This window comes from Linepithema humile, chromosome 1 (assembly GCF_040581485.1).
Source record: "Linepithema humile isolate Giens D197 chromosome 1, Lhum_UNIL_v1.0, whole genome shotgun sequence".
NCBI classification, from domain to species: domain Eukaryota; kingdom Metazoa; phylum Arthropoda; class Insecta; order Hymenoptera; family Formicidae; genus Linepithema; species Linepithema humile.
In genome coordinates, this window is record NC_090128.1 from 24,936,872 (window position 1) to 24,954,692 (window position 17,821).

The 17,821-nt window shown below is 31.0% G+C and overlaps 3 protein-coding genes across 4 annotated transcripts; 1 reads left to right on the forward strand and 2 right to left on the reverse strand.

The window, feature by feature from the left end:
• The first annotated feature begins 421 nt into the window (after window positions 1-421).
• On the forward strand, window positions 422-7,728 carry Dd (CTD nuclear envelope phosphatase 1-like protein dullard). Of its 2 annotated transcripts, none has more exons than XM_012363162.2 (5): window positions 422-1,017; window positions 1,769-1,835; window positions 1,923-2,124; window positions 2,274-2,491; window positions 3,819-7,728. In XM_012363162.2, exons 1-5 carry the CDS (start codon window positions 919-921, stop codon window positions 3,962-3,964), a joined length of 732 nt encoding a protein of 243 aa, XP_012218585.1. In that variant the 5' UTR covers window positions 422-918; the 3' UTR covers window positions 3,965-7,728. The 2 variants fall into 2 exon arrangements, with proteins under 2 accessions (XP_012218585.1, XP_012218586.1); XM_012363163.2 differs by having other exon boundaries at window positions 426-1,008.
• On the reverse strand, window positions 6,775-9,061 carry Pex14 (peroxin 14). The gene is made up of 4 exons (XM_012363100.2): window positions 8,923-9,061; window positions 8,416-8,739; window positions 8,016-8,251; window positions 6,775-7,264 (listed from the first exon to the last, which is right to left on the reverse strand). Exons 1-4 carry the CDS (start codon window positions 8,971-8,973, stop codon window positions 7,096-7,098), a joined length of 780 nt encoding a protein of 259 aa, XP_012218523.1. The 5' UTR covers window positions 8,974-9,061; the 3' UTR covers window positions 6,775-7,095.
• Window positions 8,928-11,497, reverse strand: LOC136997194 (uncharacterized). The gene is made up of 3 exons (XM_067347661.1): window positions 11,008-11,497; window positions 10,443-10,763; window positions 8,928-10,356 (listed from the first exon to the last, which is right to left on the reverse strand). The coding sequence occupies exons 1-3, from the start codon at window positions 11,017-11,019 to the stop codon at window positions 10,177-10,179; spliced, it is 513 nt and encodes a 170-aa protein (XP_067203762.1). The 5' UTR covers window positions 11,020-11,497; the 3' UTR covers window positions 8,928-10,176.
• Window positions 11,498-17,821: the final 6,324 nt, after the last annotated feature.

The window sequence follows — 17,821 nt, forward strand, 5'->3', positions numbered from 1 at the left end:
AATCGAAGGCAATTCGACTTAAACTTTAGAAGCACCCGCACATTTCTAATTTTAGCAAGTTGATTTGTTTAAAAATATCCAATTGAAAAAGAAATATTTAATTCTTAAAAAATAATTAATAAAAATGTCCAATTGTGTTTTCTGTATGTAGTTTTACGAAAAATATATCTCATCGAGATGCTAATCCTTTTATTATATAATTCGTATTAGGATAAAATATTTAACTACTCCGTTTACTTTTTATGATTTCTTGTAATTTTACAAAAGCTTTTTTAAAATTCTTGAAGAATTTAAATTTTTCTAAAATATGTGTTTTATCTCAAAAGTATTATTGAAATGAAAAATTAACATTTACTAATTTCAGATACGACGTTGAAATAATCACGGCTCAGAATGTTTTCGAATACTCTCACGAAAAAGACCGTCGATGATTTCAAGCTCGAAAACAATGATAAGCAACGCGAGAGAACAGTGCAGCGCACGAAAAAATTGGGTCGATGCGCGGAAGATGGCGGCCGCTGCGTGGTGCGCGTAAGAGGGCTCGTAGTCTGGTTTTGTCAAAAAACATGAAAGAACTACGGTAAGGTACGTTAACACGTGCAGAACGCGACCTGTCGTACGAGCACCGGCGTGAGAACGCCGCATTCGCGGACCCGTGTCGGCTCGTCTCGCAATCGCGGGGGTGTTACCGTTTGTTTACGATAAACGCGCGGCAGTAAAGAAGCCCTCACCTTGCGGTTTTCGGCTGCCGTCGATTCTCGATTCTCACAGCGAGCAGGTACCGCGCTCGCGACTTGCGTTTCGCGAGGCGGAGTGGAGTGGAAAATACACAGAGCGGGGTAAAGGAACACACAGCGGGGACGTGAGACTGGAGATAAAGTGTTGCCGGACTTCGGCCCGGTGAGAAGACCCGTAGAGATGCTGAAGCAATTGCAGATGGGGATGAGAGCTTTCCTCTTAATGGCCTCCCGTGTGTGGACCTGCATCTGCTTTCTACTCAAGAAGCAGGTTAGAGCCGTAAGTAGGTGCTTCGCGCCTCTATTCACGCTTTCTTTCGGAGTCGGGCACGAGTCATATTACAAGACCGCTCTAACGCTTGTTGATTTGTCCCTTTATTTTATCACGATATGAGATATATGTATTGACATTTGTTGATGTAACGCTCGGGTGACAACTGTAACATTTGCGGGATTATAGCGAACATGCTCGCGAATGCGATATATAAATTCAATAATGCATCAAACTTGTATAAAAATTGTATGAAGCATTTTTTTATATTTCCCAATTTTTATTCATTGACTTTGACTTATTACGTATGCATATCGATGACTCTGGTAAAATTTGTTATATCTGAACAAGTGTCAAGGTTTCGTTCTCTCTGTGTTCTTTCTTCTCTGTTCTACTAACTGGTATTTTGGAAAGATGTATTGTTTCATGTGATTCGTGCCTGCTTTCAAGATGCAATTAGAGGTGTAAGTAGTTACTTGATGCTAAAATTCGATATTATGTATTATATTCTCATTGCAATATAAATACATATCTGTCTATTTAATCTCTTTTATCCACATATCGTCATTTCGATCACAGTTCCAAGCTATAATAAATATTAATTATTGTTTTTTGCTTTCCATCTCGTCAGAATAAATATCAGGGTTTTTTAAATTTTTATTGCGAAAACAATCCATTGCTGGTTTTGCAGATAACCACATTTATACCTTTCGCACAAGATCTACAATATATAAATTGCATATTTATTGCTTTGTTTTAGATTTCACAAATGCAACCGGTCAAATATGAGATCTTCCCGCTTTCACCTTTATCTAGGCACAGACTTAGTAGGTATCAATGATAAGTGAACTTTACATTTAAGATACTGCAATCAATATTGTTTAGTATTTGTGTGTAATGCAAGAATGTTTCAGGTATAGTTAAAAGAAAAGTATTAGTATTGGATTTAGACGAAACATTAATTCACTCTCATCACGATGGAGTGGCAAGGCCAACTGTCAGGCCTGGTACACCTCCAGATTTTGTTCTTAAAGTGACGATAGATAGACATCCTGTTAGATTTTTTGTCCATAAGAGACCACACGTAGATTTTTTCTTGGATATTGTAAGTCAGTGGTAAGTATGTTACCTTAAAGAAGGAAAAGATCATTTCAAAATACTATACTTTGCAATCTCATACTTAGACCTTGCACTTCTCAAGCTCTGAGATAAGATTGCATTAATTATTCCTTGTTATTCAATATTTATATCAATGTTACGTTTAGGTACGAGCTCGTAGTCTTCACTGCATCCATGGAAATATATGGGGCAGCAGTTGCGGATAAACTAGATAACAACAGAGGTATCTTAAGGCGCAGATATTATAGGCAACATTGTACACCAGAAATGGGTTCCTATACCAAGGATTTATCGGCAATCTGTTCAGATCTCTCTTCAGTCTTTATTCTTGATAACAGCCCAGGAGCCTACAGAGCCTATCCACGTAAGTATATATATTTTAATCAAATAATTTTCCATGTCTCTTTTAGATGCTCACACAGAAATCTATTAAAAAAAGACATACTAAATTAAAAACATTAAAAGGTTTTTTATTTATTTTTTAATGAATGTATAGACTTTTTTTCTCTATATTGAACAATTATTATTATTTTATAAATATTGATAAATAATTGCATAATTAGAGAACAAAAATTAATACATTGCACTTAAGATTGATTTCATCATTGCACTTTACATGAAAATAATGTATAAGAAATAATTACATTTAGACAGTTTTGTATTTTCTTATAAAATATTATATTTTTTATTCACTTCTTATAGTGTTATATAGTGTTTGTTATATTTTATATTAAATATTATTTTTTGTAATCAGAACTTGCTTATAGAAACTGCTATATGCAAGAGAAAAGTTAGTTTGAATTAATTTCTATATTAATAACTTATTAACAAAATGAGCATTCGTAAAATTTATTTGGAAATAATAGAGTATTTATTGTGTAACATTTTATGTTATAATGATGTTTATTTATTATATATTATATAAACGAGAGATAACTTAATGCCCTGCATATTTATTTCGATCGGTCGATGCCATCCAATATTGCCACGTTTGCTTTTTCTTCATAATGAACCTCTTTTTCTCTTCAAATATTTAATACTATTTATAAAACTTAATTGTAATGTCTTTTTCAATATACGTGTTTCGTCTTTTTTTGATTTAATGATACTCAATCAGGGCGATATAAATCTCAAGTCCGATTTTAGAAGAATTGCAATAATACAACGAATGTATTGTAGATTAATGAATAATATATTTGCGTGATTTATTAACAATGTTTTATCGAGCATTTTAGGTTTTATTGTAGTGGCTTAGAAAAATATTTCTCTTTTGATAATGTATTTGATGAAACAAATATATTTAACGGGATAAAACGAATAAGGAACATATCTATTTGCAGCTTTTAATATTGATGTTGAATAAGCAAGCACTGAGTACAAACATACGGATAAACGTAAATAAAAGCACAAACATCGGTATTCCTCCACTTAAATAAACTCCGGATTACTGTACACCGAATTGGTGATGACAGAAATCTCAGCCTGTTTTAAAGCTCTTTTGATAAATCCTGTAAATCCAGGTACTGCTTTCACAGGTTTAAATTCTACCTCCGAAATCATATAATCTATAATCCTTGTATTAAAATCAAATGCACGTAACACAGTGCTATCAATGGTGCATAAAATTAAAGCACAAAAGTAATAACACGCTGCTCTATGTATATCATTGTTTCTTTTTCTTTATGTCGTAGATAACGCAATACCTATAAAATCATGGTTCAGTGACGCGGGAGACACCGCTTTATTAAGCTTACTTCCAGTCTTGGACGCTCTCCGCTTCACGCAGGATGTACGATCTGTTCTTTCAAGAAATTTACACTTGCATCATACTTGGTAGCATAGCCGAGATTGAGCGATGCACTAGATATTCTAGAGAAGAAACTGCTAGCAGTTTCAGTTAATGTGTCTAGCCTAGGATTATTATTGTTATTGATAATAGCAACATTAGGTCGCTGCCCGTATAATGAGAGACAATGAAAGAGCTCTCTTCCTCAGTCTTTGTTTTTCTATACTCGACGGAACAGCGGCGAGTAAATACCAAGAGGAGTGGTATTCAGCCAATAATTATGTCAGCACAAAACATCCTAGGATAATCCTTTATGTTGTACAGCCCATGTGTGCGAAAACGTAAGGCGAATTTCTTTACTTTTCCTGTTACGTAAGCCTTTGCCAAAGACCAAGGTACAGAAATAAGATAAGAGCCCACGATAGTCGGCAGGATTTTTCATTTTAGGTAAGATATTACTTAAAGTTTTTATTTATGTATTTTTTTGATGGCACATCATGGACAAAAGATAAGTAATCGAAATGAAGAACTTTCGTTACTATATTATTAACCTAGGATGTATATAGAGAGATGTACTAAGTCATACGTCAGATTTCGCTGTAACTCACTGTATCAGTGAGGCAGCAGGTCCTGGTTATATATCTAAAAAGAAAAAGAAGTATTAATATAAAACCAGGAAAGAGTGACACATCTGTTTTCGTCAAAACTTTTGCGAAATGGAATATTACATGTATGCAATTACGATCTGTAATGCTGATTGCGTTGATACTACACGCATTCTAACAAAGGGAGCTCATGAAACATAAGTCACCGATACTTTTGGCATTCTCCGAGTGAAATAATTGCAATTAAATAGATGTTGTAGAAGCCAAATGATGAAGAATGATAGAGAAATTTGATTGTAAAAGCACAAGGTTCAAATATTCTTTGATCATTAGCATCAAGTGTTGCAGAGTTTAGAATATAAGCTATTTTTAAGCAAAATAATGTAGAATTGAAACAAATCGTTCTATATATTTTTTCTTCATATCCAGATATTTTAGGATGCGTCTTTATTGCTAAATATATTGAAATAAATAATTTCTTGTGCATAACAAATAATAGAATAAAAATAATAAAATATAAATAATACAAGATAAATAATATAACAAAATAATAGTATATATAAATAAAAAAAAATTTATATTACCGTAGAAAACGTTTTCATAAAACTGAAATGTTACCGCAAATCATACAAAGGGGAAAATGTTATAATTTAATTTATGACATTTTCTTTTTTCTCTTGTATATATGTTATATTTAAATTTGTATTATTTTATAATAAAACATTTAACTATTAGATTTATTATAAAAATTACAGTATATGATTATACTATACTCTTGCTATAAACTATAACATATTTACTATGTATATAAGGTATGTGTATATATGATACCGCACTATTATTATTTTCTTTAATTATTGCTCAAAAATATGCGAAAAATATATAAAGAACGATTCGAGTTTCAATCCTACATTCTCTTATTATTGCAACTTTATAGTTAAAAAATAGAACTTTAACTACAATGTTCAATTATGACGATTATATGCAATCAATATATGAATATTAAATCGAATGTATGATCAAATTTTTCTGTATAATGCTCAAGTAACGCGCTTTCTCATTTATAAAGTTGATTGCAACTATAGTATTCAGCTACACTCCCAAAAGAAATCGAGTTGTATACATTGTGAGCTCCCTTTTAAGTGAGATAATAGCAAGATAATAAACTTACACACATACACGCGCAGAACGCGCGTATACATGCTCACCACACACACATACATATACATACATAAGCCTGTGTACTTTGTTCGCTTGTTTCATCATATTACAGTAATATCGGATATGATACAATTTGTACATATTACTTGGGATGTATTTGAGAAATGTAGCGTGACTGATTTTTGTATGAATGACCGGTATAAATAAGTTATATAAATCATGGGTTTCATCAAATATCTACATATGTATATATATACATGTATACACACATGCATTTATATATATAAATGTAAAATCAATTTATTCATACGACCTTCATTGAAACAGAAAAATATGCCCATGTGCAAGATTTAACATCAATAATTTATACTCCAATAAAGATCTTTTTAATTGATGATATCGTTTATCTTTTGTACATTATGGAACTTATGTATGTTCTGTTACAATTTCTAACAATCAATCACTTTCTCAAGATACGAATCATGGGCAATACATATAGTATTCTAAATAAAGGCGATGTTGACCTATTTGTTCATTATTAATAAGATTATGTATCACATCTATATGCCTGCGTTGATGCAGATGAGACATGTACAACAATGTGGAAGTACGAGATTTCTCGCTTTGTGTGATATGACAAAATTTCACTAACGATAGAAGATTTACGAAATTTTTTGCGATATTTTGCATTATGATTGTTTTTGATTTAACTCCAAACATTTATATGCACAAAAAATATTAAGCGAATTATTTTATTATTCTCATGTTCTATAGAATTGCTACACCTTTATATTTATGATTTATTATCACATAAAATTGATTTTTACAAACAAGAAAAATTTTTACATACTCTATGTATCATACAGGCTGCATTAAACATCATAAGTCATACGATTATAAAACCGGAGGTATTCTTTCTAATCATTTGTAAAATGTTTTAAATAATTTCTGGCTATATTTTTTATTTATTTTTTTTTAATACTTATACGACGCAGTATAAAATATAAAATATGTTTTCTAGAAACTATATTGACTAATTTAGATTTTACTTACTGAAAAAACATATTTTATTAAAAATTGCAAGAAAATATGCCATTATATTCATTCAGTATATTTATTCATGTTATAGTAACAAAAATGACACATTTAATGTATAAACCTGTTGGTCGATTGGATTATAAATCTTAAAAGTTATCTTCTGTAATACAACATTGGTTTATACACATATTAAAATATTTACAAACTCATCAATTCCACTAAAAATGCAGATCAATGCTATCAGTATGTATAACATGAAACATCTCTCTGATATCTTATAATATTAAAACCACAATTCTCTGTTATTCCAATGTATAATGTCGAGTATATCGTATATCGAAGACTTTGGATATTTTACAATAGACAAAGTTTCTAAATTTATTCTTTGGGCGTGTCCTCTCGAATCATTTCCAAAGAACTATCCGAATTGTTAGTACTACTTCCACTTCCAGCATCATCTTCTCGTTCGGTTGCTTTTTCTTGACTTACATTTGTTGCATCCAATTGCCATGAAGGAATAGATGCTGGAGCACTAGGAAACTGTTTCCTATTGTAAACATATTATTGGAAATAATAATAGATAATTAACATAATTGTATAGATAGCCGACTTGTAAAAATTTTGAATTAACTTCTTATGTGTTAAATTTGTGACTTTTGAAAAGATATGTATGTATAATCCAATCAGAAAACTGTTTACAACAAAAATTTATTCAAAAGTGCAGATGGTCAAAAATAGAAATAAGATAAAGAAAAGCACAAATTTATATTTTAAAGTTGTATTTTGTAAAGCTATATGTAAAACTCTTATTTAAAGAATTGCCAGAGCATCCAAGCACAAGTATCAACTTTTTAAGCAATTTCGGATAAAATTATACATGTACGAATGTGTGAGGTTGTGATGATTGATCTCTTGTAAAAATTTTAATATAAGCAAATATCACATATGAGAGCAAATAATGTCTAAATGAAATAATCTCATTGTATGGCAATAAATTGCTATTACTGATTATATGCATTATTATCTGAGATATATTAACACGTTCACAAAATCATGTCATATACATGAATATGTGATACACCAATTTTCATGAGACCAGCACACATTTTCGATTAATGTATTAAAATAGTACAACTGAGAAATCTGCAATCACAACGCATAAAATTGCAGTACATAAATCTGTTAAAAATGTTAGCAAAATCTTTGGCAAACAGTTTTTCATACAAACAGTGATAACAAACGTATTAATACAAGAAATTACTATGTATGCACAAAAAGAAATGAAATTAAGTATATACCTTGATAAAAGCAAAGCTTTTAGACTAGATAAATCCTGTTTAAGTTCCTGTACCAATTGCGGAATAGTTGGATCCATTGCTTGATGTTCAGTCAGCTTTTGCACATCATTTTCCATTTTCAAAATAGAATCTTTCATTTCTTTCATGGAATTCTGGACGGTTTTGTTTAATTCGGTTACCTTATCTTCTACATTTTGTTTCTTTGTTCGACCAAACAAAAAGGGTTCTATAAATTTCTGCAAAATAAAAAATTATATCTAAACACAAAAAATTATGAATTATTTCTATTTTCTATATTAAAAAATTCAATTATAGAAAACTTAAAATTGTAATGGTAACAATTTTTGAAATATATCTTTAACAGAAATTCTTTGATGATACTTAGCATTTCATAAAATACCTTATAAAACAAATAAGCACAATATACTGTCACGCCAATTAATGCAGTCACGTTAAAGAATTCTTTAACTTTCTGGAAAAGTGTCAAGTGGTAAATGTTTCTTTGATAATATGGGTAAATAGATCCTTGTGACATCTGTATAGCAGTATATGGATTCTGATTTTGAAAAACATTGCGATCCACTGTGCTGTCAATAGATGCTAGCTTAAAAGCTGTTTTAATTTCTTCATCCGTAAGGCCTTTTCTCTTGAGAAACTCCTGCTTTTGTGCCAATGGACTGGATGATACTTTGGAATTTTGTAAAAATTGCACCGCTGTTTTTACCTTTAATATATAAACTTGTATTAAAGCAATACGTACAGCTTTGTCTATTATATACATAGCTGTATGCATAATTTATTTTTAATTGTGCAGAGTAATCATGCGAAGTAATCGTACGAAGTACAATCATGAATATTATGCAAGAAAATTCAAAATTCATTAATTCAATGATCGTTGATAACTTACTAAACTTTCCCGTAACGATAGAATATTATTATTTGTATCTTCATCGGTCATTTTGACTAAATTTTGACCGTTCAACTCTTACTGCTTAATATTAAAACTGCATTACTATGCAAAAAGTCCTACATTCCGAGTTACATTTCACTTTCTGATAAACATAATCATAGTGCATACGTTATAACAAACTTGCACGACAAAAAAATCGGCTAATGCGGAATTCACACTACTACCAACGATGCGACAGCTGATTGGTTCGATCGATAGGTTTATTAAGGCACTAGATATGTAGGTATTCTTATCCGCCATTTTGGTTCCTACTAGATGGAGAATTATAGCGTATATAGTCAGAGAGAAGCCTGAGAGACGCCACGGCCAGGTTTTACGTGATCCGCGAAAGCGATACGCCACCTGTGGACCTAAAATGTGGACATTGGAACTACGTAGCCATGTGCACAATTTTTGGTTTCGTTCCGTGCTATGTCCACGAAAGATCGATAATACAGAGTAATGTGCACATTGATGTATATATAATGTATATAAAATAAATTTTTAATCTAAACACATGCACATTCATTATTTATTTTTATGTTAAAGCTTTATTTGTAATAAATTGTAAATAAGAATAAAAGTATCACACGTTAAAGCAATCAGGCACAGATTTAATCAAATAATGCTTTTATTAATTAATTTTTTGTTAAGTATAATTAAAAATTATCTGATTTATGTCGTGTTTGATGTCATTTTAATCGCAAAATTCTTATTAATTCATAAAAATTATTTTCAAACCGATAAAATGCGAAATAAAGGTTTTACTTTTCACTTTATAAAATGTTTACATTCGTGACTTGAGGGATGGGGAAGTCCATTGTAAGAGAGTTCGGAACTCTTCTTTGATGATAGGTCATCTTGCTCGCTCTTCACTCGCGGTCTCGCTCACGATTCTCCGGCCAGCTTAGACGATAGCAGGAGCGAGCGAGACGATGATGAGTGCGAGCGAGACAATAGCAGGAGCGAGCGAGACGATGATGGGAGCGAGCGAGAGGGAAATAGCAGCGTACAATGAATAGCCAGATCCTCGAGCTTCTTTGCACGCTACTATTTTTATCTCACTCGCTCTTATGATTGTTTCGCTCGTATAGGCTGATAAGCGGCCTGTGTGTGTGTGTATTAAAGGATTTGTACATTGAAATTGAAATTTTTTTAATATTCTTTTTATTTTATATATATATATATATATTATATAATTTTATGACAAAATTAATTAGTTGTATAAAAATTATAGTTTATTTGTTTCCCTCCTCCTCTTCCTCTGCCTCGGCCTCTTCCTCTTCCTCCTCTTGTTCCTCTTCCTCTTCTTCCTCCTCTTCCTCCTCTTCCTCCTCTTCCTCGTCCTCTTGCGGCCGTAACAGCCGCTATTAGTTGTCCCAATTGTTCCATCTGAAATATTAATTATTAATAAGACAAACATATCAACATAAAGAGTAAAATATTTGTTAAATATGTAATACAAAATTTGTACTTACATTTAATGTAATATTTGTCGACATCGCCGTTGCCATCGGTGTCGCCGCCGACGTCGTCGTTGCCGTGTCCATCGGCGCCGCCGAAATCGTCGTTGCCGTGTCCATCGGCGCCGCCGAAGTCGTCGTTGCCGTGTCCATCGGCGCCGCCGAAGTCGTCGTTGCCGTCGGTGCTGTCGATGCCGTGTCCATCGCCGCCGTTGCCATCGGTGCTGTCGATGTCGATGTCAATGTCGACGCCGTCGTTATCGTCGTCGGCGCCGTTGTCATCGTCGGCGCCGTCGTTGTCATCGTCGGCGCCGTCGTCAGTACTGTCGATGCTAGCTGAAAAAGAAAAATTGTTAAAAAATACTTTACTATGCCAATTTTATAACATTGTTAGAAGTTAATACGTGAACACATATCATACATCATACATCATTCATCATACTTCTAACCAGTGTGACAAATAATGCACACACAAAAAAATCACACACTCATAAACATCTTAAAACGAGGAACAGACATTTCGTGTGATTAATCACGCATTAACTTCTAATAATAATTATATAATTATATTTTTACTTACTGTTGTATCCATCTCACGCTGACCAAATCTAAACTGATCCCGTGTCGCGTGGTCGCTACCCCTTCTTTTCCCCTCTTTGAGTGGCTCCTCCCATCGATCGCAACATGGGCTAGATCGATGCGCGTATCTCTATGCTCATCTCTGCGCCTTTATGTCCGTCTCTATTTGTTTTGTTTTTTCTTCTCTTTTTTTCCTTACATTCTCATTTTACGAGGCAATAGATGACAATAATCGAAAGTGTCTTTCCATTTGAGGCATTTGCTACAGCTTGTACGATTCGCTGCGATTCTGTGCGTAATTATTCTACACGTAATCGTGTAATTGCTGATAAAATATTCGGTGATAAAAACTTATTCGATTCTTTATTATCGAAGACACTGTCTCAATTAAATTAGCTGATATCAATTCATGATATTGTTACACTATTGATAATCGGCTAATTAATAATTCTATGCATTTGCATAGTAAATATACGTTTTTTTTTATTTCTTTAGTGGTATTAAAAACCTTTAATTTTTTTTCTCGTTTTTGTTTTTATTACCATATTTTTCATTTTTCTAATCTTATTTTATTTTATGTTTAATTAGTACTTGTAATACGTATAGTTTAAGCTAATTCACTTTATTAGTTTAAATATTTTTATTATTTTATTTCTGGAGAGTGGTTTTAATAATTTTAATTTTTATTTATTTTTCTTGTTTATTATTACCACATTTTTCAGTTTAGTATTCTTATTGCATATTTAGTAATCAAACTTTATACATAGATAGGAAAGTTGCTTTTAAATAAAAAATATTTTTTACAAGCACGAATAAAAATTTTTATTATAATAAAGTATATAATATAGTAATAATATAAATATTAATATATTAACGGAAAACAATAAAAACTACGATGAATCGTGAAAAAATAAATGTGTATGATAAGTGCGCGTATAGATATTGCCACAATGATCGATTTTCCACGGGTGCGCATTTATTTCGTTTTCCATCGAGCACGGATGCAAGACTGAAACTATGGATATGCAATAGCGGTAAGTTTCTTACATTTTTTGTATTTATTTTTATATAGTGTGTACATTTATTTGGAACATTATATTTGTAAGAGAAATTTTCATGTTTAAAAATCTTATAAAGATAAAATGCGCTGTAAAAGTTACGCGCTATAATTGTAGGAAAATATGAAAACATGAAAAATTAAAGGAGACTATAATTCGAAACACAGTAATACTATTTTATCAGCTTATAAGGTGACAGTACGATGTCACCTTATACGAGATGTCTGTCACTGATTTTAATTTAACTTATACTTACTGTATATAGTAATTTTTTATATATCTATATAGTGCTGTTTCAATAAAAATGGAAATTATATTTGTCGTGAAATTCTCACGTAAAAGCAAGTGATTTCGTTACAAATCTATTTGTTACAAAATCAAAAAATATTTTAAAAAAAACATCTTTTAAATTATGAGTTTTAAATTATCAGTAATCTATGTTTTTGATTAACTTTTATGGCTTCTTTTAATTTTGGTCTATTAGATATCGGGTATGAGGCTTTTTAACTGATAATTTATGTGAAACCTGCGATGCAATTAAAGTCGAGATTTCCAATAATAATCTGCGAAAGAGAGCACACAAAGTCATCTTGTAAATATAATATGTAAATATTGTGTAAATAAAATAATGTAATGTAATCTTAACAAGTAATTTTTTTTTTTGTATCTGAAAATTATTCAAGACTTGTATGTGTGTGCATTCATTTTTCGAATAATAAAACAAGCATTATAATACTTTTGAACATAACATCATTAATGAAACGCGTACAAATACGTTTTACAATTGTGATTTTTGTTCAAATTACACATGTTATTCGTATAAAGTATTAAAATTGTGTATTAAAGTATTAAAATTAAAATTTACAATGAAATGAATTGACAGCCTGAAAAGTATTGTTTCTTTAAACTTAAATTGTGGAAAAAATAAAAATGCAATTTATTTAAAACTTGGCTCATTGTTTGAATACATATTAAAGTACGCATGTGTAAAATGTTATAACATTTTATTGTTAACAAAATATTGATATTGTAATGAGTTATCATAAATCGTATGAAGTGAGGTTTTTCTAAAAAAATTTATTTTAGAAATTATATTTATTTTAATATGTATTCTAAAAATATGTCAAATTTGAAATAAATTGAAATTTTATTTTTTCCGTAATGTATGTTCAAAAAATCAATACTTTTCAGGCTAATCAAAGTAGAATAACTCTTTAAAAGTAATGTTAGATCAAACAAACCCAGACAATTTTTCAGTCATCGCAAAATTTTCTCCTTAACATTTTATCTTTTTCTTTCTTTCGAAAGATTTATAAATAATCGTTTGCATTGATTCTGTTTCAGGAAATACTAAATTAAACAAATGGTCTGCGAGTTCAATCCGTCGTGCCGGTTTGTGTGCAGATCACTTCAGTGAAGATTCCTTTATAGAAAGGGAAGGTAAGAAAGTATTAAAACGCGGTTCAGTACCTCTTCCTTTCAGAAATATTGCCTCGCCAAAGGAAAGCAATGAAGATGTAGACATGGAGAGCATGCCTATTGCGATGACTGTTAACACAACAAGAAATTCTGCAAATATAATTAATATAACGGGAGCACAAGAAAAATGTGAAAACACAATAAGGCCAATAACATTCGAAAATATTGAAAACGATGGAAACGATGAAACGATGAAACAATTATTTCAATGGCCACCATTGAGAACCTATCGGTCACCGCAATTAGATTTTCAAATGACATCGGAAGAGGATGCTATGGAATGGTTAGAGTTAGAACCGCCAATCTGCGAAAAAAGATCAGCGCAAACTAATGAAAAAGAAAATGAAAACATGAATGAAAATGGAATAGAAATAAGTACAAATAAAAAAATAAGAAATGAAGACAATGACTTACAAATGATAATTAATTCTTTAAAAAATGAAAATATTCGTCTGCGTCGAACGGTAAAAACGTTAAAATTCCGTTTACAAAGATACATTCGACGAATACCCAAAAAGCGCAATAATACTAATAAGAAAAGTAATAAAAAGATTATACAAGAATTGATGGATAAGAATAAATTACATCCCGTTGCGAAGGCAATGATAAATTTGCAATTACATACGCCAAATGCATCATATACGGAAGAGGAAAAAAATATATCACAGCAACTTTATTATTATTCAGCTTCTGCACTGCGTGGTTTACGAAAGGCAGGTTGCAATTTTCCTGGTGAACGAACAATTCAAAGATGGCACGAAGAATATAATATGATGCCAGGATTTTGCGAATTTATATTTCGTAAATTACAAGAGAAAATTTCCAAACTACCTGTGGAAGAAAGATTATGCGCTTTGAAATGGGACGAAATGACGATTAAGTCATATGAAGAATATTCACTAAAATTGGATGAAATAGAAGGGCTTGTTGATTTAGGACCTCTAGGAAAAAAAAATGAGATTGCAAAACACGTATTTGTATTTTGTTTGGACAGCATTAACGCGCGTCATTCATGGCGTCAACCATTAGCATATTTCCTTGCTGGCACAGGTATGAAAGCCGAAGAAATTATATTTTTATTAAAAGAATGTTTAGATAGATTGAGTAAAACGGGCGCTGATGTGCAATTCGTAACATGCGATCAAGGCTCAAGTAACCAGAGTGCTTATGTAAAACTTGGCGTGCATTCGGATAAACCATTTTTTATACATAATGGAAAGAAATATTATGCATCGTTTGATTTTCCACATTTAGTGAAAAGATTGGCGAGTTTGCTGAGAAAACACAAACATCTGTATCGCGATGGAAAAATAATCGCATCATTTTCCGATTTTGAATTGACATGGTCTATTGATGACGCTACTAAAGGAGGTTCTAATTTATTATCTCATATTACGGAAGCACATATTCATCCCAATACTTTCGAAACGATGAATGTCAAAAGAGCTTTCCAATTATTCAGTTATACGTTTGCAGCCGCAATAAGAACTGCTGGACATGGAAAACTGTTACAAACAAATACATGGGATGCAACGGCTGATTTTACAGAAAATCTGAATAAAGTTATAGATGCTTGCAATTCTTACAGTCTTAAAATCATATATGGTGGAAAACGACCATTGTCCTCCAAAAATCCTGATATAGAAATGTTATTAACAGATTTTGTCGAATGGTGCTCAAGATGGTCTATATCGCCAGACAGATTATCGACAATTCCTTGTTTGAAAGGCTTCAATTTAACTGTACAAGCTATTCTTGGATTATACAAAGAAATTACAAGACGCTATGAAGAATTTGAACTAGCTACAGGATTATGTAATCAAGACTCAGTCGAACATTTATTCTCTAAATTAAGACAACGTGGAGGATTTAATCCCAATCCTACAGCAAGAATGGTTCGACTCTCTTTGAGACATATAATATCTACGGGATACATCCCCACAATAAGCGATAAAGGCAATGTTCAATGCCCAGAAGCTGAATTACTAATTAATTCACCGACTCATCTAGTTAAAAAATTAGAAAATTCATTAAACGCAAGTCATACCGTTGTGCAATGTGATGTTAATTCCGAAGACGAATCATTTATGGAGGATATACAAATTTTTGAAGAATATGATAATATGGAAGATGGAGAAGAAGATGATACACTTAATATATATGATGAAAATGCTATTACATTTTTTGCTGGATATATAGCACGACGAAATTTTGCAAAAACCAAGTGCGACAATTGCCGTAATTGTATGATGAAAACGCCAATGGATAATGCTACGGAAAATGAAATGTATATAGAATTTCGAGAATATCCAAACGCAGACGAAAATGCTCCTAGAGTAACGAAATTAGTACGACCGACAGATTTGTTTATAAAAATAGTTCAAATACAATTAATGACATTCAATCATATATGGCAACATTATTGGGCGTCTAAACAAATTTTAGATAAAATAACAAATGCATGTATAAATGCAACAAATAAAAAATATTCTGAATGGCTAGATAAAAATAATGCATGCTACAATCATCGGCTGCAAGCGTTGAAATACATGATCAAAGTTAAATTGTACTCACGCACGAGATATAACAATCGTGCTACAAAAAGAGGGAATATAAAAAAAAATCCCAGAAAAATGAATAATTTATTGAACAAATAAGAAATGAAAACATGATTGTAGCATGAAAGCCAGAAAGAAGTTAATTTTGAGCACCATTCTTCAAGAAAATACAAAGAGAATATGAGTAAAAAAAAACATATGTATAACGGAAAAATAAAAGAAATAATAATTGAGTGCAATATAAAAAGTTAAAAGTTGAAATAAAAGGTAGCAATATATTAGCGAACAAAGGTAAGCAATACAAAGCAGTACAATGTAGAACGCAGAAAATTTTTTATAAATAAGAAATTTAAACATTTTTTACGTATTAATTGTATAACAATATTAAGGATATATACTTCCTTTAATTTATTATTGTTCCGTTGCATCTTATCGTTTCTTTATTATGGAAATACTTTTGCTATATTGCATCATAATATTCATAATTTCTCGATTGTTGTAAATGTTAGCAAATTGTTACTTTGCAGCGAGTATGACTTTTTAGTAATAAGAAAAAGAAACATGATTTTTTCAATTTCATGTAGAAGATCGCATTCACAGTTGAAATAATTGCATAAATCGTAGACTAGCAGGTCTTATCACGGAATTAATAATGAGTCTTAATATGGTCATGCTACGAAATTGTAAAATCATGTATTTTCTTGTTACCAATGATACGAAATAAGATGCAAAATGCAATAATGATTTTAGGAAGTATCTTAATTCTGTAATATGTTTATTAAGTAAGCAAATAATATATTGCCACTTGGTATTCTACAATTAAAAAATAAGGTACACATGCGTATCATACACACAGATATACACAGAATACCAAAATCTAATCAAGTAAGATTGTGATTTTTATAAATCACTCGCAATAAAACAGACGTCCTGAGACATAAATATAGAAGAAAAGACGTCAAAAATATAACTGATACTTTCAGTTAAAAGAAGGAAACCTACATCGTAGATTTCCCCGTGATAAGACCTGTTAGTCTAAGATTTATGCAATTATTTCAACTGTGATTGCGGTCTTTACGTCATGCTCATTAACGGCAATATAAGTAAAAATAAATAAAATTTCTTTTTTATATTAAAACATCATTTTTATCCTTTCAAACATTTTTTGAAAATAAGTTCTACGTTCAAAAGTTTAATTCTGCTCAATATAAATAAATATGTGTACATACATGTAAAACAATGGCCTTCTTGTTTAAAAAAAATGTTCTTTCCAAATAATATAAATTTTCATATTACAGCATAAATGAAAACATGTTAATGTTACTGTAAACTAAATAAACATTTTGTCCACAAACTTTACATGAGACTAATGCCCGGCTTCGCAAAAAAAATTTATTAAGTTTTTTATTTCTTCTGATTATATTCTAAGTAGCGCAATTTCTTTAAAAATCATTTTTTTGCCAAGCTGGGTATTTGTATTATTATTTCGGAACCTCTGATCTGTATCCAATATATCCTTATTTTGATTCCTTTTCTTTCTTTCTGATAGATATTTAGTATTTATATATAGTATTGATATTATTAATAGTACATATTTTTGATGTTTTAAATTAGAATTTATTTGGCAGAATTTGTTTCAGCTTTTAATTTTGAATATATTTTAGAAGATTAGCATTAATTGTTATGGTGGAATATGAAATAACTATTTTTTGAAGGTATA

Coding starts and splice junctions, on each gene's coding strand:
- LOC136997194 (XM_067347661.1), bottom strand. Junction 10,357..10,442: donor CGACAAATATTACATTAAAT/GTAAGTACAAAT, acceptor TTAATATTTCAG/ATGGAACAATTGGGACAACT.
- Dd (XM_012363162.2), top strand. CDS start 919: ATGCTGAAGCAATTGCAGATGGGGATGAGAGCTTTCCTCTTAATGGCC. Junction 1,018..1,768: donor TCAAGAAGCAGGTTAGAGCC/GTAAGTAGGTGC, acceptor GCTTTGTTTTAG/ATTTCACAAATGCAACCGGT. Junction 2,492..3,818: donor AGCCTACAGAGCCTATCCAC/GTAAGTATATAT, acceptor TTTATGTCGTAG/ATAACGCAATACCTATAAAA.
- Pex14 (XM_012363100.2), bottom strand. CDS start 8,973: ATGACCGATGAAGATACAAATAATAATATTCTATCGTTACGGGAAAGT. Junction 8,252..8,415: donor GTGCTTATTTGTTTTATAAG/GTATTTTATGAA, acceptor TTTATTTTGCAG/AAATTTATAGAACCCTTTTT. Junction 7,265..8,015: donor AAAGCTTTGCTTTTATCAAG/GTATATACTTAA, acceptor TGTTTACAATAG/GAAACAGTTTCCTAGTGCTC.